This window comes from Protopterus annectens, chromosome 4.part1, assembly GCF_019279795.1.
Source record: "Protopterus annectens isolate FY-2018-M chromosome 4.part1, PAN1.0, whole genome shotgun sequence".
In the NCBI taxonomy this organism is placed as follows: domain Eukaryota; kingdom Metazoa; phylum Chordata; order Ceratodontiformes; family Protopteridae; genus Protopterus; species Protopterus annectens.
Genome location: NC_056734.1, coordinates 995,910,763 through 995,933,066, shown reverse-complemented (window position 1 = coordinate 995,933,066; position 22,304 = coordinate 995,910,763). Strand labels below are relative to the sequence as shown.

Genomic DNA, 22,304 nt, shown 5'->3' with positions numbered 1-22,304 from the left:
GTAAAAAGAGAAAGGCTTAAACTAAAAATGCTACCTGCAAGAGGGATGGGGAAAAAAGTGGGGGGGGGGACACTCTAATTTAAACGAGTTCTAAGGGAAACTACAATTACACTAATACTACAACAAACTAATTAACGACTATGTAGAAAACTATAAATTATCAAAAAAGGAACCCTAATCTGATAGAAAGGTATAATAAAACTTACACGAGCCTGAGCCAGTAACAACGAACCTTGCAGCTGAAGCAGCAAACGAGATCTGGGTAGCTTTCGCTAGGTATCACGGGATAAGGGGTAGCCTCGAGCCAGTAAACAACTCTCGAGCTATAGAAGATGGCAGAGTCGGAGCAGAGGATCGTCTCTGATCCCCACAAGCAAGAAACGAAGGTGAGATAGACAACTTAACATCAGGAGTTACAGGCTTGAATGAGTTAAATAAAACCTCCCAGATTTTTATCACTTTTCCCCTCTTCATTTACACACCTCCATGGGAATACTATCTGTTCTTACAGACTACTATATTGACCAATTATACAATAAGTGACTGAAGACAACGAAGGGACTGAAAATGCAACTTTAAGTAAAACAGTGCTGTTATTAGTAATATTTGTACAGTAAATCTCTTGAACTAAGTAGCATGCTATATACAAGACAGGGCTTAAGATCTTTCAGAACACACTAGTCAGACCTCTCACAACTAATGACTTATTACCTCTTTCCCAAATCTCTTCCTCTTATTTTTTAAACTCTGTTTTCATTTTACCCAACTCCCTATAATTCCTGACTCATTTCCACTAACCATCCCTTAAATTCCTTCCTTATTAAGAAATAAACAGAAAAGTGCCAGAGTCATTTTACTTCACTACCCTTCATCTTGGTCTTTATTCGTGCATGATCTGAAAGTTACTGGAAGTTTTTCAAAGCTTTCAACTAAATACTGATACTCCTGTAAAATATACATTTTATTCAGTATAGCTCACTTACAGCGGTAGTGTTGTTGCCTCACAGCAAGAGGTTCTCCTGTTTGATTTTTGGCTGGAGTACCTTCTGTGTGTAGTCTGCATGCCCTCCCCGCTGTCGAGTGGCCTCCGAAAGACATCCGTGAATGGGCATGCCTTCGTTTATGGTTGGGCGTCGGGCTGGCAACTCGGCACCATAAAAATCGACTGCCAATCATTAGCGGACCGGAGTTCCACTGTGGCAACCCCTAACCGGGAAAAGCCGAAAAGACAAACATAGCGCACTTATTGTACCTTTGAGAATAACGTAGATTTTCTCCAAGTCCCTACTACTAACTTCACATCTTCCCTTCCAAATATTTTCATATATTTTTTTCAGCAATTTACTCACTTTCTTTGTATATTTCCAGTCTGAGTCCCCTGATACATCCTCAATATTGCAAATCAGGTTCCAGTCCCCACCCATAAATGGCATTCCTTTCTGAAAGGGTAGTACTACTCACAAAATTCTCTTAAAATTCATTATGGTACTTTTAGATGGAATACATAACAGAGTAATCCTTATTTCCTGTTAGTAATCCCAGATACCACATATCTGCCATTAGCATCTTATTTTCCCTCTTCTATCAGTTAGTATTACTATTCCACTTTTCCTTTGTCCCTGAGAGTTTGCTGAATGCCCACTTTCAAATCATTTCTTTGTCAAATTCACATGCTTATTTCTATTCAAATGTGACTCATTGCTATTTACTACATTTCATAATATAATTCAAAACGTTTTTGCTTTTTATCTATATCTACAAAGACATTTACATTCCACGTTGATATTGATAAGGCAGCCATTCAGATAAGAACCTATTACTTTTAAACATTCTTCATAACAGTCCTTTTAAATAAACAGGTTTCCAATTTGAAAGCACACATGCTTGCTTGGCAGGCTAATTCCTGTATGCAGTTGCTACCTTTCATGTCTGAATGAACCCATATCACACTTTGACATACCTTTTATTAAAAAAACCCTCAAGAAACGGAAAAAAAAAAACTAAAACATCTCTAGCCCTCAACCCCTTTTAACTCACAGCAAACACACATACCTATGTATACTTTACAAAAAAGAAAGTTACCACTCATTATAGAGGCAGCTGCCCCAACAGGCAGATGCACCCACAGACTTTATCATGTTTTAAAATTAGGCTTAATCATGCTAAGAGTGCATTTCTAGAGCCTGTGTTTCCTCTTGCAGATACCATATGTCTTTGTCCTATCTCTATTTCCCTGCGAGATGTGAAAAATAACTTGTATACTCTCAGTAAACTCATTTTAGTTTTAAGAAAAAATGCACTGGCTATCTTTAAATAAACACACTAAAAACTGTGTACTGTTATATTTAATGCATTAAAGTACTAAGGCTTTTGGGGATGCAACTGCTTACAAAAGTATTCACTTCCCAAAGTTTTCAAACTTAATTTACTTTAACTGAACTACTTACCTGATTTCCTTAAATACTAATTATAATGTTTTATACAAATTAGTCAGAACATTGTTCAGTTACTTCTTACTTAAGTGCTTGTAACTGTATACTCTGTCTTCCAATGAAAGCATCTGCTGATGAAAAAAACAGCTTTTAGCTTTATGAATGCAAGACAGGATTCTAGTAGAGATATTTCAGAGCAACACCGGCTAAAGGTCTCAAGACTAAGTTACATAAATGAAAATAATTTGGATCTCAGGTATAGAAAGCAGTTGTTATATAAGTAAATACACTTGTTATCTCGTGTTACGCAGCAAGTCAGTTACTTGTTCTTCCATACAACACAGTATAATAAAATCATAAAATCGTACACAGCAAGTGCTGTTAATATTTTGTAATGTATTTTCAGGCTACAAGAGGAGTTTAAAGGAGCACTTAACAGAAGATGTTCTACTAGCTTTTTCCTGAAAAGGGAATATTCTGTACTTTGTCTTAAGTTCTGATGGAAGGTAATTAAAGTTAGGAGGGATAACTCTGGCAAAACTTTTTCTCTGGATGTGAGTTCATATTAATGCGATTGATGATAGATCCGAAAGGGTGCATCATTGACAACATGTGCATTACTTAAAAAGAATTAACATGAACAGAAAATTTACCTGTGGTACGCCAATTTTCCTACAGGCTTCCAAAAAGTTTTCCACATTTCTTCTACATTTTGCCATTGTCAGCTTAGGCTGAAAACAGAAGCATGTATTATCTTTAGAAAATACACACATTTATAGTTATTAAACCTGGTTTTAAAGAAATCCTTTCATACAATATTATGTGCTCAGCATGCAAAAAAATTCAATAGTAGCATTTTGCTGATTGCATGAATTAGTAAAACATGCCCGGGTAAATAATCCACTCCATTTTTAATTTACGTCTTTGGTAAATAGCACATATTTTAACTGCTCTGACTTTCTGCCCTCCCTTAAATCTAAAGCTTTGTAGCAAAAGATTATAGACATTACATATTGTCACTTATTGTCTTGTAAGATAACATCTTTGGACTGTTTCATTTTATCAATGAGAGGGCCCATCTACATGGTGGATCAACAACTTACTACATCCTCTCTGTCACTCACAAGCCATCCCTTCGTTTTTGAAAGTTATTTAGAATTTCAGCACTTTAGTGTGTGCACACATGGTGATGGAGCATTCTGAGACCTCTTATTCCAACCACTTAGAGGCATCTAGCTCATGAATCTACCAGATCATGTCTGGCACAACTGATAAAGAAAAATTACAGCTGTGGGTTTAACACATACCATTACAGTTAATCTCAAAACAGTGGTCAGGATAACAGACAATCTTAGCATTAAGGTTTTGTCAAATTCACCTATCTTCTTCCCAGTCATCAGTTTCATATTCCTTGTGTAAGCTTTTAATGGCTCCATATCTCACACACCTGTTGTTCCAGAGAAAATACGGTTGTGTAAAAATCTTACCATAAAAGTAAATGTCCTTCTTTTCACTGTTGCAGTATTCTTTACAAATGGGATTCCCTGCCAAAGGTGGCCCAAACTCCAGCCAATATATCAACGCCTTAGGATTTTACAGACATCATACATCACATGCCTGCTCCCTGCTTAAGGTGTAGGGCAGAAAGGTGATGTACGAACATAAAGACCTCAGAACTGAAAAGCCTCAGGAGGGACAATATGCCTAGGAACTAAAAAGAACAGCAGCATCCAGAAGGAAAAAAAGAAAAGAATTCCAGGCCAGGAAGACAGGAGGAGTAAGAGCAGAAGTGGGAGGAGGGAGGAAGTGAATACTGCAACAGTGAAGAGAAAGACATCTACTGTTATGATAAAATTTGCACAACTGTCCTATATGCTTAAATATCACTGTTGCAGTATTCTTTATAAACAGGAGAGAACAAAAGATGAAGAGTAAACTTGACAGGAGGAAGGCACAAAGGAGCCCTCTAGAAAACCATGCAGGATATCTCTGGGAAAGCCAGCTCTTACTCTGGAAATAGTATCCAATTTGTAATGCTTAGTGAAGGTTTGGACACAAGTCCAAGTAATAACCTCAAGGATTGAGTTGGTATCCAACCATTTGAAAAAAGCACCAGAGGAAGCAACAGCTCTGGTAAAATAAGCCTTCACTGAAGTAGAAAGACAATTTCCATGAAAATAGTGACAAAAACAAATGGACTTAGAGATCCAAGAGGATATGGTCTGCTTAGAAACAGCCAAACCTAGAGATCTGGGATGAAAAGAAAAAAGTTATGTTCTTACCATAACATTCCGTGAGTGTTGCCCATCTCATCCTTTATTCTCATGTGTGGGTCAGATCTGTCTTGGCAAATACTCCAGCTCGAGGTCTTCAGCAAAGCTCATAGGCCTCATTCTTTACTTATAATGTATTTCCCTAGTTACCTCATATCTTGTTTGCCCCCCGGCAGCACATAAAAAGGGGTCACATGGTAGCAATTTCCTGATGTATAGAAAAATGGATATACCTTCTGTCACAAATTTAGAAGCAAACTGAAAAGGTTATACTCTGAGGCTATATGGCTCCACTGAATTCCTGTTTGTTAACTAGTCTATCTGGAGTTTAGGCAGGGGAGGAGGAAGGGTTGTGAGAATAAAGGACGACATGGACAACACACATGGAACATTATGGTAAGAACATAACTTTGTTATGTGATGTTGTCAATCTCGCCTTTATTCTCATGTGTGGGACCACGTCCCAATCAATTGACTCTTGAGTGGCTCATGGGAGAATATTCCTCAGAATTATAGAACCAAAGGAGGCTCTGCTCTTAGAGGCCAAATCCACTTTGTTATGAGTAATAAAGGTATGAGGTCTTGCACAAGTAGCTGCTGTACCAATATTATCCAAAGGTAGTCTAGAATGAAAGGCAGCACACATGGCCAGAGATCAAGTGGAATGAAATTTAGGAACATTTGGAAGGGTTTTATTTTTAGAATTTTAAATGTGGGATATGCATAATGAAAGCCATCTGGAAAATACGACTTTTGAAACTGGATGACCTTTTTTTGTATCAGAATATGAAATGAAAAGCTGGTCTAATTTCCTGAATTACGAAGTTTTGTGTAAATAAAAATGTAATTGTCTATCACGCAAAGAATACTCTCCTTTGTTTTGAAAACTGGGAAAAAAAAACTTGGAGGTCTATAAATTGGTTAAGGGTATTTTCTGTCACAACCTTGAGTAGAAAGGATGGATTAGTGCACAACACCCCCCTAACTTTGTGAAAAAAAAAAGTTATGTCTTACCATAATGTTCCATCTGTGTTGTTCATCTTTTTTTCATTCATCACTGATGGGTTCGATTCCAAGCACTTGGAACTGAGTTGGCCTATTACCAAGCTCGTGCCAGCCAAAAACTGTCGAGCTAAGCTTCTACCCAGAATGTCCTTCTCCCTGTTACCTCAGATCAAGTTTGTTGAAGATAGAGAAGTAAAGCCGAGGCCACTTCTGTGCAAATGCCCTAGTACACCATTTGGACCCAAAGCATTTCCCAGGAGACTTTGGTGGAGGAAAGAGGGGGTGGGATGTGATGAATGAAAGAAGATGAACAACACAGATGGAACGTTATGGTAAGACATAACTTCTTTATCTGATGTTGTTAATCTTCTTTCCATTCATCACTGATGGGACAGAATCCCAAGCTACCTTGAGGTTCATGGGCGGCCCTTATGGAAGAACATTCCTGAGTATCATTGAGCCGAAGGCACCTCTCCCTCTGGAGACTAAGTCCAATTTGTAATGATTGATAAAGGTATGAGGTCTAGCCCAAGTGGCTGCTGCGCAAATGTTATCCATGGAAGCCCTGGAATGGAAAGCTAAAGATGTTGCCATAGATCTAGTGAAGTGAGCTTTAACCTTTTGCATAGGTTCTTTTGTGAGGGAATAGATAAAACGTATGCAGTGCCTTAGCCATTTTGATAATGTAACCTTGGAAACAGAATTTCCCATTCTAGGCCCAGAAAAGGAGATGAAAAGCTGTTCAGACTTACGGATAGGTTTAGTCTTGTCTAGGTAGAATCTCAGTTGCCTATGTACATCGAAGGAATGTAGGCAGTACTCTCCTTTATTGGAAAAATTCGGAAAGAACACTGGTAGGTCCAATGGTCTGGTTAATGGAAAAATCAGAAACAACTTTGGGAAGGAAGGATGGGTTCATCCGGAGTGATACTCTGTCTTTATGGAAGACCAGATAGGGCCTCTTGATACACAATGCTGTAGCTCAGAGACCCGTCTGGCTGACATGATGGCTACTAAGAAAGATTTCCAGGACAGTCACACTTTGCTGTGAGTTCAAAGGGGGTTTGAGTCAAAGACTGAAGGCCTAAAGTGAGGTTCCATGGTTCCACAGGCCGTCTAACAGGAGGTGTGATGTGAGAGGTTCCCTTGAGAAAGGCATTGCATAGACGTAAGGAGATGAGAGGGGTGCCATCTAAACCACTGTGGAAATTAGAAATCGCCACCAGGTGTGCTCGTATGGTAGAGGCAGAGGCGCCATTATCAAAAAACTTAGCCAGGTATTGCAGCACTGCAGTCAGTGGAGCCGAATACAGGTCTAGCATGTAATCCTTAGACCAGGTGGAGAACCTTTTCCATTTATCCTGCTATAGACTTCTGGTGGATGGTTTATGAGAGGCTAGAACAGATGAGGTGAGACAAGCTTGCCTGGCAATTAATAGAAGTGGAGAAACCAAGCAGTTAGCTTGAGACTGGACAGATTCGGGTGGCTCAACCCTTGGGGGTGAGTAATCTGATCTGGAAGAGGGTCCAGAATCCATGGCGGGTATACTAGGTGAGGCCGAAGGAAGGGGAACCAAACTTGTCGAGGCCAGAACGGAGCTATGAGGATCACCTTGCATCTCAACCGAAGAGCTTTCTTTAAAAACTGTGGGATAAGTGAGATGGGGGGGATAAGCATAAAGAAGTCCTGTGGGTTAATCGTGGCTCAGAGCGTCCCTTGGGGACTCCGCCAATGGGGGGAACAGGGCAAAACAGCTGCTAAACTTGTTCGATGGGGAGGCAAAAAGGTCGCACCAACGCTGGTCTCAATAGTTGAAAATTTCTGTTACCACCTCGGGATTGAGGGACCACTCGTGAGGCAGGAGGAAGCATCTGCTCAGTTTGTCTGCAATTACGTTCGAGCTCCCCGGTATATGCGTGGCTATCAGAAAGCGGATGGAAGCTATCACCCACTGCCAGATTCTCATGGCCTCTTGACACAGGGGGTAGGACTTGGTTCCTCCTTGCTTGTTGATATACCAGACCACTGACATAGTCTGACTGAATTGCAGTCGTCTGAAAAGGGAGAACTGGGTGAAATGCCTGCAACGCTAACAGCACCACTCTTAGTTCTAGAACGTTGTTATGCAGGTTGGCCTCTAGGGTGGACCATGTGCCTTGGACTGTCTTTCCCTGGGAATGGCCCCTCCACCTGATTAGGGAAGCATCTGTGGTCACAATGGCCTTGGGCTGAGGAGACTGGAATGGGCGAATCTCCAAAGTTCTGCATCTGGCCTCATCCAACAAAGAAGGTCTGCTTGCAGGAGTTGGTTATATAAATCTGGGAACTGAGAGGGTGGCAGTTATTGCAGAATTCGCATGTGCAGCTTCTCAAGGAGAACTATTGGGATTGAAGCTGCCATGAAATCTAGGGCCTGAAGAACCTCCCTTGCTGAAACTTTTGTTTGACAGAGTATCACCCGGAGCTGGAGTCTGTGGGTTGGGAGCGACACTAGACAGGACTGGGTGTTGAACACTCCTCCAATAAATTCAATTTGCTGTGTAGGAGCAAGGTTTAATTTCTCCCAGTGTACTGTTATTCCCAGAGTTTTTGCCAGAGAGAGAGTGTAATGCAGGGCTGTTAATAGCAGATGCTTGGTGGGAGTGGTGAGGAGCCAGTCATCCAAATATGGAAGCATTCAGAATTTTCGTAGTCTCAAATGAGCTGTGACCACTGCCATACACTTCATGAACACTCACTCTGGGAGATGTGGAGAGACCGAATGCCACAGCATGGAACTGATAGCGACTGGCTCCCAGTTGGAAGCAAAGCAGACCCCTGGAACGTTTGTCCATTTTGATGTGGTAATACGCATCCCTGAGATCTATCTAGCACATCCAATCGCCTTCCCTTAAAAAAGGGAGAATGAACTGAACTGTGGCCATCCGGAATTTGGTTTGGGTGACAGACTTGTTCAAGCTGCTGAGATCCAGAATGGGTCTCCAGTCCCCTATCTTTTTTGGCACCAAAAATAATATTGACTAGAATCTGGAACCGCATTGGTCTGGTGGGACTGGTTGGATGACTTTTTTGAGGCAGCTTTTTTATTTCTGAAGCTTCGTCTTCCCTTTGACTAGGTGGAACGTCGGGAAGCTTTTTTAAAAGTGTTGGTTGACAAGAAAGGGGAATGGTGTGACCTCTGGTGATTATAATCTGCACCCAACGATCGGTGGTAATAGAGTGCCAGGTAGCTTGGTGCAGAGAAAAACGACCTCAGACTGCTTCCAGAGGTAAGCAATTGGGCTGCTCTTCAGGACCACTGGTAAGGCCTTCCAGAGAAGGAATCCCTGGAGCTCTGGTTAGGAGGACCACGTCTGCTCCTGTAGGGGCATCTTCCGGAATTATCCCTTCTGCCCCTAGGGGTATCACCACCACGCGTGGCACGGAAAGGACCCTGAGATTTTTTTGTGTCACATTTTCTCACTCCTCTGATTCCTGGAAAAGGAATGTTAAGGGTTGGAAAACTGCAGGCCTATGGCAGACAGGGTCTTGTCATCTTGTTCGCACCTGGCTAGCGTGTCTTTCACCTTGGAGCCAAAAAGGGATGATGCTTCGATGGGAGCATTCAGAAAGGAAGACTTGAAGGGATCTGCGAGGTCAGAAATGGGCATCCAGGCATAACGTTCTCATGACAATGCCTGAACCCGCCGCTATAGCCACCCCTTCAGTTGCATGTGATAGCAACCTCATGGACGAGTTGGAAATTGATTCCAGGGGTTGTGAGCTATGAGGCAACTTTGCCCCTTACCTCATCAGACACCTGCCCTGTGAGTGTTCCAGGGAGTTCAGAGATCATGTCCCTCTGGAGCCTCGTAAAATGTGCCAAGCAGTTCAGACACTGTATGGCAAAGGTCACTGATGGATAAACTCCATTCCCAAGTCTGTCCACCGCCCAGGACTCTCTGTTGGGTAGGTGGACAGCAGGACTCTCCTCAGCCAAGTCCTTTTTCATGGCCACCACCACCATCATAGCTTCGATTGGTAACCCTCTCTACCAATGCAAGTTCTCCTCGGGCAGGGAAAGAATTTTGTCAGGTCTTCGAGGCATCGCTCCTCAATGGAATAAGGGTTCTTCCAAGCGTGCACAATGAGCTGGACGAGCTCGTCGGCAGGCGGGGGTCACCCAAGAGGTAAATGGTCAGGAGTGAAAAGCCTGCAGGAACACGGACTCAGACAAAGGGTTGGAGGGCTTCCAGTCACCTCTCTGTTTCAGCATTTCAAGGATATCCCCAAAAGAGACATCATCAAGAGGTGACCGTGGGGATCCTTCACCATCATCATAATCCAGGTCTTCCGACAGAGACTCCTCAGGCGGGTCTATGTGCTTCCTCTTGCATGATCTCTTCTGAGGGGGCTCCTCAGTAGAGGCCTCTGAGGAGGACTCGAAAGAGAGGGTACCCCGAGTAAGGGTGTCCTGCAGCTTTTCTGCCCGGTGCCCCAGGGAGGTGGTCTGTGGCAGCTGTAGCTAAGGGGGTGAGAAAGGGGAATCTGAAGAGGGATGGGAGCCCAGAACAGAGAAAGACAACCTCGGGACCAGGGTCACACCCTGCTCCGATGAACCTGCCCACTGCGGATGGAGCCTCAAGCAGGACTGGTGCAAACAAGACAACCAGCACAGAGGATGGAACCGAAGGCACACCAGGAACTGTGCCCAGAGCCGAGGAGCCCACCCACAAATCCCGAGATTGAGAAAGGACCTGTTCCATGGGAACCGAGGACCAAAGGGGCAAACCCAGAGCCTGAGTGAGGTCCACTATAGTCACAGAAGTTGTGGGTTCAGAGGAGAACGTCAGAGCAGAATGCTTTGGAACCGGAATGGTCAAAGGAGGAGAGTAAGATGAAGACTGTGGAGAAACCAACCCAAGTCCTGTAGGCGGATGGGTCTTAGAAGGTGTGGGTATCCCCTTGGCTGCCAACTGCTGGTCCACAAGACGCAGCACATCAAGTTCTGACAGGCTCCTGGTTGATCTAGTGGATACTCCGGATGGGGAGTCAGGTCGATCAATGAACGGGCTATACATCTGACCCGGGAATGGATCTATGGATGGAGAGTATCAGGTCCATTGTGCAAGGTCTGCCGTCACTGAAGTCTCATGTTTTGAGACTGGGATTAAAGGGGTCAAGTCCAGTTTTATCTAAACAAAGCTCGGTGCCGAAGGGGCACTCGGAGCCAAAGCAGGGGGGGGGTTCCAATGTCATATCAGACGTAGGCACCAAAGGTGTGCACTGAGCCGGAGTGGTGACAGGTGCTGAAGTCGTAGCAGGCGTGGTGAGGTCTATTGTCGGTGCTGGAGGCAGAATCAGAGCCAAAGCTGGCACCGATATCGTAGGTTTCGAAGTGCTCAGAGCCAACAAGGATGGTGCCGATGAGGCCAATTTATGCTCCGAGGACAACTATGGAACTTTTAGTTTCAAAGGTTTACCCAGATCATCCAAGGGTGAAAAGGGAACAGAGTGTGGCCTCTTTTTGTCTACAGTAGGAGGGGTTGAGACCTCCATCGCAGAAATGGCCTCTGAAAAGGGAGACTTAAGTAACCCTTTCAGTATCAATTTATTCTTGCGCTCATTCTGTGTGTGTTGACTGAAGCTTTGACAAATGTCACAAGGAGGTTGCACCAAAAGATGGGGCACCCCCAAACAATACACACAATCATCGTGAGTGTCCCTATCAGGCAACTTGCCATTACATGAAGTACAATGCTTAAACCCTGAAGTCCCCTTCTTATACAACATCTTGAAAGAGAGACACAACAGGCTAGCACTTCAAAAACAAAATTGAAATGAGTCTATTTTGGCAATTCAGAGTTCAAAACCACACAGTATTATAGATATACATATAACAGAAACTTACTATTGAAAGGCACTAACAGGTTAGGAAGGAAAGTAGGAATACCAACTATGGTATTGAAGGAATATCACAAGGGTAAGGAGAGAGGGTCGTACCAACAACGGACCTTGAGAGTTTACCAATGGGTAGAAAAAGGAAGAAAAAAGAACAAGATCTAACTCTGATTTAACACAAGAAAGACTAACGCTCAATAAAGGAAGAAATCTCAATGAGTTTTTTACACAAAATATCAAAAAAGCTTTCACTTAAGCTGAGAGCTCAGCTAAAATGTGGCTTTATGGCTACGCAGCAAACAAGATCTGAGGTAACAGGGAGAAGGGCATTCTAGATAGAAGCTTAGCTCGAGAGTTTTTTGTTTGGTGTGAGCTTGGTAATAAACAAAAAATGAACTGGTCGACCAAACAAACGAACACCACCGGCTCACGTCCAGGAAACAGTGTAAGGAACGTAGCTGGAACAGCAGCTCTTGAATACACAATAATCCACCAAAAATCCACCAACGAAGCTAATAAAGCAACTTCTTTATTGCACAATACACTGAGACAAGTACAAACACTAGTTAAGCGCTTTCATCTGCCATTCACAGACTTCATCAGAACTAGTGCATCCACCATTGCAACATATTTAAACAAGACTTGGCGCCAAAAACCACAGAACTTTCTTAAAGACACAATGTATCAAATCTTCACTAGATGTACGTGATCAATATAATACAAATGATTCATGTAATACTTCATACAATAACCCTAGTTAAAATCTTAAAATGTATTAATAGAATTAATACAAAAACACTTATAAAAACACTTATAAAACTTATAAATAATACATATATAAATATTATAAATATTTTGTGAACAACTATACCACTAATTTAATACCAAGAAATCATTGTTAGCAAGTATTGGGACATACTATTACTTAGAATCCATGATCAAAAAAGGTTTAATACTAATATATTCATTAATACCTGGACTCCTAGTAGCATTTGTCAGCATCTGCCATTTACTTTCCTTACATGCTAATCTTGTTTTCCAATCGCCTCCATATAATAAATCCGACTCGATCTATAATAATAAATGAGAATGTATGATGTTCCCCATGTTCATTAATATGTCTATATAGGGCATTTTTATAATCTTTAACCTTGTATCCTATAATAATGTTCGTAAATGCGTTTCTTCAACTTGTGTCTTTAAGAAAGTTCTGTGGTTTTTGGTGCCAAGTCTTGTTTAAATATGTTGCAATGGTGGATGCACTAGTTCTGATGAAGTCTGCGAATGGCAGATGAAAGCACTTAACTAGTGTTTGTACTTGTCTCAGTGTATCGTGCAATAAAGAAGTTGCTTTATTAGCTTCGTTGGTGGATTTTTGGTGGATTATTGTGTATTCAAGAGCTGCTGTTCCAGCTACGTTCCTTACACTGTTTCCTGGACGTGAGCCGGTGGTGTTCGTTTGTTTGAGCTTGGTAATAGGCCAACTCAGTTCCGAGGGCTCGGAACCGAACCCATCAGTGATGAATGCAAAGAAAAAACAAAAAATAAAGCACTAATAAAATAAGTAACAAAGGGCCATAGCTCCTAAGGCAAACCAAAACTTTAATCTGTGAGTGCTTTCGTTCACTCATATTAAATGAACTTCTTCAGACCCTAGAGCTGTGGCCCTTTGCTACTTATTTTATGAATGCAAAGACGAATAACATCATCAGATGATTAGTTAAGGAGGTTTAATGGACAAGGCTTGCAACTCGGACACCCTTCTTCTGGCTGAAGTAATTGTTACCAAGAACAGGGCTTTCCATGAGAGATATTTCATATCGCATGTGGCTGAGGGCTCAAAAGGGGGAAATATAATGTTTGATAAGATGAAATTTTGATCCCAATGGAGCATTGGATGTTTGTATGGAGGCCTTAGCATAATAGTGCCTTTCAAGAAGGCTTTGCAAACTCTATGCGACTGATAGGGTGGTCATTTTCTCCTATGTGAAAATTAGAGATTGCATTTAGTTGAACTTAAATCGAGGGTGCGGCTGCTCTGTCAATGAAGATCTCAGACAAAAATTGTAGCACAGAATGAACTGGTGCTGTAAAGGGATCTACCTTTTTACAGTCTACCCATATAACAAACTTCTTCCATTTGCTTCTGTAAAGCTTCTGAGTAGAAGTTTTATGGGACAATAAAATTATATGCTTGACTGGAGAGGAGAGGGATGGAAACCTGGCAATTAGGGGAACTGTATCACCCAAGCTCTCAGTTTCAGGGTGTCTAGGTTGGGATGAACCATCCCTGACAGGTGTGTCAGAACTTCCAGAACTGGGTCCAGAATCCAGGGTTCGTACCATAAAATGAGGCTGAAGGAAGGGAAACCAGATTTGACGAGGCCAGTAGGGGGCAATTAGGATAATGGTTGTCTCCAACAAACTGGCTCTCTGTAAGAGCTTTGGAATTAGAGGGATTGGAGGAAAGGCATAAATAAGTCCCAGGGGCCACTCGTGAACAAGTGCATCCCTTGGTGACTCCCCCATTGGAGGGATAAGGGCGAAGTAGTTGCTGCATTTGACATTGTTAGGTGAGGCAAAAAGGTCGCAGCAAGGCTGGCCCCTTTTGCAGAAGATCACTTCCGTTACTTTCTGATTGAGGGACCACTCGTATGGCCACAGAATGGTCTGCTGAGCTTGTCTGCAATGACACTGGATTTCCCCGGAATGTGCATTGCTATTAGAAAGAGGTTGAAGGCTACAGCCCAATGCCAGACCCTGTGAGCTACTCGATAAAGTGGGTATGATCTAGTTCCCCCTTGTTTGCTGATATACCAAATTACAGATATGTTGTCCATCTGGATTGCAACTGTTCCTACAGGAAGAGAGTCCTGGAATGCTTGCAACATTAGAGGCACTGCTCTCATCTCTAGGACATTTATATGTAAAGTGAGCCTTGTATCTTGCCAGATGCCTTGAGCTTTCTTCCTGAGAAAAAGCCCCCACCCTACCCTATCTGGGAAGCGTCTGTGGTTACCGTAGTCAGAGGCTGTGGAGGAATAAAGGGATGGCTTAAAGTACTGATTGTGAGTGGATCCACCATTAGAGGTCTTTCTTGCAGGCATTGGTTATCATGATCTTGTAACACAGTGGAAGCTCAAAGATTGACCACTGAGCAAACAGCATCCACTGGAGAACCCTCATGTGGAGGCGAGCTATGGGAATTAGTATGATGGAAGCAGACATTTTTCCAAAGACATAGAGAAAGTACAGTTGTGTACACTTACCATAAATGTAGATGTTCGAGTGTATTCACTGTTGCAGTCATCACAGTTGGGTTATCTGCCTGCAGGTAGCCCTCAGCCGGCCTGAATACCAGACTCTTCAGATTTCTGCGTCGGGTGCTGTCACTTTTTCCTTGACGTCTGGTTGTAAGGGGTATAAAACATGCAGCCGACACCATTACATCAGTTTTTCTTGCCCCAGATGTCAGGTGCCCCCACAACAGGAAGCAATTAAAAGGTATGGTAAACCCCCATCAAAAAGCAAATACACAAGAAAAGATAAATATACCAACAAGAAGGAGAGGTAGAGCCAAGAGAAGTTAGGGGGCTGGAGGGAGGGTAACCAAGACTGCAACAGTGAATACACTTGAACATCTACATTTATGGTAAGTGTACACAACTGTACTATGTTCTTCATGTTTCACTGTTGCAGTCATCACATTTGGGTAGATTCCCAAAGCTAAGGAAGGCAGGAGGAAGTTAAAGAGCATTAGGGCCAGCTATTAATTCCTGCAAGACTGCAGTGGCAAATCCAGCTCTGGATTTAGAAAAGATAGGCAAGTGGTAATGCTTGGTGAAGGTATGTACAGAGCTCCAGGTAGCAGCTTCTAGGATGTCCCTGGTAGGGACCCCTCTGAGGAATGCCGCAGAAGTAGATGCAGCCCTGGTGGAATGTGATTATTATCCCCTGTGGGGTAGGTTTTCCATGGTGCTTGTAGCAGAAATGAATGCAATGGGCTATCCATTTGGAAATGGTTTGCTTTGAAATGGCCTTCCCCCCTCTGCCCCTGCAGCAAAGCTAACTAGCAGCTGTTCAGATTTTCTGATAGGCTTAGTCCTGTCCAAATAGAATCTGTATGTGCACATCCAGAGAGTGCAGTATTCGTTCCCCTTTGTTTTGCGGATTAGGGGAAAAAGTAGGCAAATGAATGGACTGATTTAGGGCCACAGAAGACACCACCTTGGGCATAAAGGAAGGATTAGTCCTGAGGGAAACCCTGTCCGCTTGGAAGATAATGAAGGGTTCCACTGCCATGAGGGCCTGTAATTCAGACACTCTTCTTGCTGACGCGATAGCTACAAGGAAGGCTGTTTTCCAAAAAAAGGAATTTCAACTCTGCTGTAGCAGCTGGTTCAAAGGGAGGAAGAGTGAGCTTTTCCAATACAAAGTTAAGGTTCCAGGCTGGAGTGGGAGCTCTCCTGGGGGTCTTACAATTTTGGCCCCTCTAAAGAATTGCTTTAGCAACGGGTGAGAGAAGAGGGGTGGCTCAGTATTATAATAAGCTGAAATGGCAGAGGCATGAATTTTAACTGACGAGAAGGAAAGGCCATTGTGGATCATTTCTGTTAAGTACTGTAGAATATGAGGTAAGCTGGGCACCATTGTGCCCATCCCCTGAGCCAGGCTCCAGCAACAGTATATTTTCCACTTTTCAACATAGGATTTTCTAGTACTAGGCCTCCTTGCCTCCAGAATGACATCCAGTACCTGCTTACTGAGGAATGCTAGGGAAGAGCTCAAGGAATTAGCCAGGCTGCAAGGTTGAGGGTATGAAGCTGAGGGTGCAGAATCTGGCCCGCCTGCTGGGACAGCATGGAAGGGGTCTGAGGCAGGTGCCATGGTTGTAGAAGTGTCATAATGCGCAAGAGGGGGTACCAGTGCTGGCATGGCCAGTCTGGTGCAATCAGTATTGACCTTGGATTGTCCTGCTTGATCTTTAGCAGAACCTTCGAGAGGAGAAGCAGAGGGGGAAAGGCATAAACTGAGAGGCTTTCCCAGGTAAAGGACAGGGCATCCACTTTCCAAGCTTGGCTGTGGGGAGTTCTTGTGCAGAATTTGTTCAATTGGTAGTTCTGAGGGGAGGCAAACAGATCTACCTCTGGAGTCCCCCATTTGAGCCTCAAGAGGTTGAATATTTTGGTTTCTAGTTTCCATTCGTGTGGGTCCATGAGATTTCTGCTTAAGTTGTCTGCCAATGAATTTAGTTTGCCTGGCAGGAATTGAGCTTGCAGGTGTACTTGGTAGCTCAAGGCTGTGTTCCATAGAGACATGACTAGTCTGCAGAGAGGATATGAGTGGGTTCCCCCCTGCTTGTTTATGTACCACATAACTGTGGTGTGGTCTGTCTTTACCAATAGTTGTCTTGGAAGAATATGGTCTTTGAAGGCTGTCAACATTTTTTTTTTACTGAAATGCAAGTGCATTTGTATCTGGTTCCATTTGCCCTGAATGCACTGCCCTGCCATGTGAGCCCCCCATGCATAGTCTGATGCGTCTGTTGTTAGGGTTTGGGCGGCAAGGGTAGAGTGAAAGGGAGTCCCTTGTTGTGGTAGCAGGCCTCTGCTCACCAAAGGAACTCTGTCTTGATACAAGGAATGACAGAAATCACTGTTTCCAGGTCCTGAGAATGTTGACACCATATGCTTTTTAGATACCATTGGAGTTTCCTCATATGCAGTCTTGCATATGGCATTAGCAGAATGCATGAGGCCATGAACCCCAGGGCTTGCAGAATTTTCCTTGCAGATACCTGGGGTTTTGTGGCTAATAGTTTGAAGTAGGTTGTCAAATAAACTTGTTTCTCTGGAGTGAGGAATGCCATCTGGGAAGTTGTGTTCAAGCTTGCTCCCAGGAATACAATCTGTTGGCAGGGTACTAGGTGATATTTCTTTTTGTTGATGGTCTACCCCAGTGAGGTTAGAAGTTTTTTTATGAATGCCAGGTGTTGTAATAGCAAGTCTTGGCTTTCTGCCTGAATCAGACAGTCGTCCAAGTATGGGTAAATCTGAATATTTCTCTGTCTGCAAAATGCAATGGCTGGAGCTAGACACTTTGTGAATACCCTGGGTGCAGTAGATAAGCCAAAGGGAAGTGCAGAGAACTGATAGTGCATGGGGCCTGCCCTGAAGTGTAGGTATTTTCTGCAAGATTCCCTTATTGGGATGTGCAAGTAAACTTCCTTTAAGTCTAGGGTTGCCAGCCAGGCATCCTTGGCTAGCATGGAAAGAAGCTGTTGCAGAGTTAGCATTATGAATTTTGGAACTACCAGAAAGGTGTTGAGAGTAGAGATGTCCAGGATAGGAAGCCAGTTGTCGTCTTTTCTGGGTACCAGAAAAAGCCTTGAATAAAAACCATGTCCCCTTTATTCTGCTGGGACAGGTTGAATAGACCTGATATTGAGAAGAGAGAGAACCTGCTGTTGGGCCTCTGCCCACTGATTTGGGGGGAGGTCTGGCGAACCATTTGGGGTTGGTAGTGTGTGGAAGTGGAATCTGTATCCTTTGGAAACTATGTTCAAAACCCATTTGTCCTGGGTAATGAATTCCCAGTTTTTTGCATGCAGGGCGTGCTTTCCTCCTAAGGGAGCAGGTAGTTGAGCAGGACTTGGAAGGGTTAAGGTTAAGTCACTGTACCATTTTTCTGTAGGGGGGTGGCTTACTACTCCCTGCTTTGGAAGCGGGAGCCTCCCACTGCTTAGGTCTGTACATGGCCTGAGACTGTAGCCTAGGTGGTCTGCTGTTCCTGGGTTTGGACCGAGAAGGCCTAGAAAAGACTGTTAAGGACCAGTTCTTTGAAGGCCAATGCCTACTGAATCTGGGAGGCTGTACTTGAAGGAAATCTTTAACAGTTTGCATAGATTTAGCTTTTTCCTCCATCCTTTTGAGGACTTTTTTGCTTTGTTGCCAAAAAGGCGGTCTTGGTTGAAGGGAGCATCCAGTAATTTAGCTTTTACATGATCTGGCAAGTTTTGTTCCTTAAGCCAAGCATGCCTTCTAAGTACAGACCCAGTGACAGCAGCCCTGCAAGATGCTTCTAAAGCATCAAAACCACACTGCAAATTATGTTTACCAGCTTGTTCTGCAGAATGCATTAAATCCTGCAATTCTTTGTTTTCAGTACAGTTGGGAATCAACATCATTTTCTGTTTAAGTAGCCCCATAACATGCTGCTGATACTTTAACATATGAAACTGGCAATTTAAAGCCCTAATAGTCAAAGTAGCACAAGTGTATACCTTCTTACCCCATCTGTCTAAGGCTCTAGAATCTCTATCAGAAGGGGGTAGGATTTTTGGCAGCAGTAGCCTTGATGCCTTTTGGTCCTTGTGAAATGGTCTCTGGATCCGCAGAAGGATTCTTGAAGAGGAACTTGTGGGAGTCAGGTACTCTGTAGTACCTGTAAGGTTTTCTGGGAGCTGGAGGTAAAGTGTCTGGGGTAAGGCTAGATTCCAAGAAAGCATCATCTACAATGTCCAGAACAGGAGGGATAGCTAAAGGCCTGTGTTGAGGTAGGAGTAAGAATTCCCCAAGTCTCTTTTTGGACTCAGAGTAATCCTGGCTTTCCCAGCGGAAATGTTCCCTACGAGTGTGCAAGGTTTCACTGAAAGAAAAATCTTCTGGAGGGGAAGCATAGGGAATGGGGAATGGAACCCTCTGCATCAGAATCCTCATAAGTAGATAAGGGTAAATCCTGGTAATCAAAAGGAGCAGAAATGTCAGATTCCTGATCAGAAGTATCAGAAAGAAAATCAGTTCTAAGTCTCTTAGAGGGGGGGGAAGGCTGGCTTCTCCTAATGAAGGTAATAAGGTCTTCAGCCATTCTAAGCATTTTTTTTTAGGCATATAGGACTGAGCCATTGGTTTGGTCGTCGGTTTTCTAGGCGTAGTGCGAGTTTTTGGCCTGGATGAAAATGATGGCATCAGTTTAATATGAAAGTCTGTAGGCATGAATACACCCTCAGAAGCTGGTACCTGCACAGTGGCTCCGGACCCATTCAAGGTAGAGACAGCCGCAGGTTCCAGAGTCGAAGAAGCATCTTGCGACATACCGGACTCCGAATAGGTCTCAGTAGAGGCCTGCGAATCAGAAGTAGCGGGTATCAGGGGCTGCAAAAGCACCTCACTGAGTACCGGCGGACTAGCGACTAGCTTAACAGAAGTGTCGTCGGCAGTTTTGTACGTATGCGGTCTGTGTCTGTCTTTATCCGTACGTTTTATTCAGAAGAGCGGTAGTCGGATGGCTTGACGAAGCCATTTCAGAGTACACAGAATGAGTACGAAAGTAATTAGCTGCAAAAATAGCCCGATGACGAATAGTTCAGGTGTTGAACAAGGCACAAAACCGACAACTAGGGACGTCGTGGTCTGGGCCTAAACAGGGGATGCAGTAAGAATGAAAATCTGTATGAGGTATTTGCTTTCCACAGGTAAGACAATTGTTAACTTTTACTGACATCAGTTAGAGCAAGAAAAAGGATTCCTCAATGGGGTACTTAGCTTTTTTGAAGACTTCGGGTCTGAAACTCGAAAACGAAAATTTCAGGAGTTGGCCGACCGGCACTTGCAAACTGCTTCTGCTTTGGGCACCATGCAGCAAGAAAAACTGATGTAATGGCATCAGCTGCATGTTTTATACCCCCCTGATGACCTGATGTCAAGGAAGAAGTGACAGCACCCGACACAGAAATCCGAAGATTCTGGTATTCAGGCCGGCTGAGGGCTACCTGCAGGCAGATAACCCAAATGTGATGACTGCAACAGTGAAACACGAAGAACATCTGGTCTTGTGGTGGGCTTTGGACTTCTTTATAAGAACTCTAAGATGATGGTGATAGCCTGCCCTGTCTTGTGAAAGACTTGCCATCTGAGTGGTAGTGTTTATTTCTGCTCCTATGAACAGTAAAGGTTTGCGAAGGTGCTAGCACAAATTTATTGTAATTCACGGTAATGCCCAGGGAGGAGCAGAGCTAAAGGACAGAATCTTTTCATTGGAGTAAGTGACGCCTGGTTGGGGCAGTTATGAGCCAATTGTCCAAATATGGAAACACACGGATTCCTTTGCGTCTCAGGTGTGACGCTACCAATGCCATACATTTGGTGAACACTCTGGGGGCCGTAGCGAGACCAAATGGCAGAGCTCAAACTGGAAGTGACTGGCTCCTAGCTGGAAGCGCAAGAAAGTACAGTTTTGTACCTACCATAAATGTAGATGTCCGAGAGGTATGCATCTGCAGTCCTAACAAATGGGTTGTCCTGGCCTCAGGCAGCCCTTCGGTCGGCCGGATTCCAAAGTCTGGGTCTGGCCTCGGCTGGTGTCGCACTTCACCCGACGTCATAGCTGCAGTTCTTCGGGTATAAAGGCATCAGCCGACGCCATTTTCCTCAGTGTTTCTTGCCCCAGATGCCAGATGCCCTCTAGGAAGGCTAAATTTGGATAAATGCAAATGCTTCCAAACATAGAGCAAATAGAAATAAACATGTATGTACATATATACAAACAAATACACCATAATAGATTCCCCCAGCTAGCTACAAGATGGGCAAATACCCTAGGAGTACCACAGAGGGGAAGGAGGGTGGGTAATCCTGACTGCAGATGCATACCTCTTGGACATCTACATTTATGGTAGGTACAAAACTGTACTATGTCCTTCAAGGATGCATCTGCAGTCCTAACAAATGGGTAGAATACCATAGCCAAACTGGGGGAGGAGGCCCTAACAAAATTATGGTGTAGTTAAGATCCCTTGCAACACAGCAGTAGCAAAACCTGCTCGGGATCTGGAGTATAAGGGTAGATTATAATGCTTGGCAAATGTATGCACGGAGCTCCAAGTAGCAGCCTCTAAAATGTCTTTTGTAGCCACTCCTCGTAAAAAAGCTGTAGTAGTGGCTGTAGCCCTTGTGGACTGAGGTCTGATATTTTCTGGAGTTGCCTTTCCATGATAAGAATAACAAAATCTAATGCAATTTCCTATCCATTTAGAGATTGTCTGTTTTGAAATTGCTTTTCCTTCCATTCCTATGGCATATGCTACCAGAAGCTGGTCAGTTTTTCTATTGTTCTTGGTTCTGTCCAGGTAGTAGCGTAATTGCCTATGCACATCCAAGGTATGCAGCAGTCTTTCCCCCTTATTCTGTGGGTTGAGGAAGAATGTAGGTAGGTGGATTGCTTGGTTTAAAGATACCCTGGAGACCACCTTTGGCATAAAGGTAGGATTAGTTCTCATGGACACTCTATCCTGATGGAAGATAAGGAAGGGTTGTACTGCCATTAATGCCTGTAGTTCAGAAACCCTTCTTGCTGAAGTGATTGCAAGCAGGAAGGCAGTTTTCCATGATAAGTACTGCAATTCTGCTGTTGCTGCTGGTTCAAAAGGGGGTAGTGTCAACTTTTCTAGCACAAAGTTCAAGTCCCATGTAGGCAATGGTGGCTTCCTTGGTGGCTTTACATTCTTGATTCCTCTCAGAAACTGTCTGAGTAGAGGATGAGAGAAGACTGGAGGATCCATGTTGTATTCTGCTGAAATAGCTGACACATGAATCTTAATGGAAGAGTAAGACAGGCCATTGTGGAAAAGCTCTGCTAAGTATTCCAGGATGTTAGCTATGTTTACCAGTGCTACATTTTGCCCTTTTGCTGCGCTCCAAAGGAGAAATCTTTTCC

At 43.5% G+C, this 22,304-nt stretch overlaps 1 protein-coding gene across 5 annotated transcripts in view; it reads right to left on the bottom strand.

Moving 5' to 3' along the window:
• The window catches only part of LRCH3 (leucine rich repeats and calponin homology domain containing 3), a 3,082,729-nt gene that overhangs the window by 163,648 nt on the left and 2,896,777 nt on the right, over positions 1 to 22,304 (bottom strand). For all 5 annotated transcript variants that reach the window (XM_044070695.1, XM_044070696.1, XM_044070697.1 and 2 more), the window contains one exon: positions 3,086 to 3,163. In XM_044070695.1, coding sequence (XP_043926630.1) covers positions 3,086 to 3,163 — 78 coding nt within the window. The remainder of the gene's footprint in view (positions 1 to 3,085; positions 3,164 to 22,304) is intronic.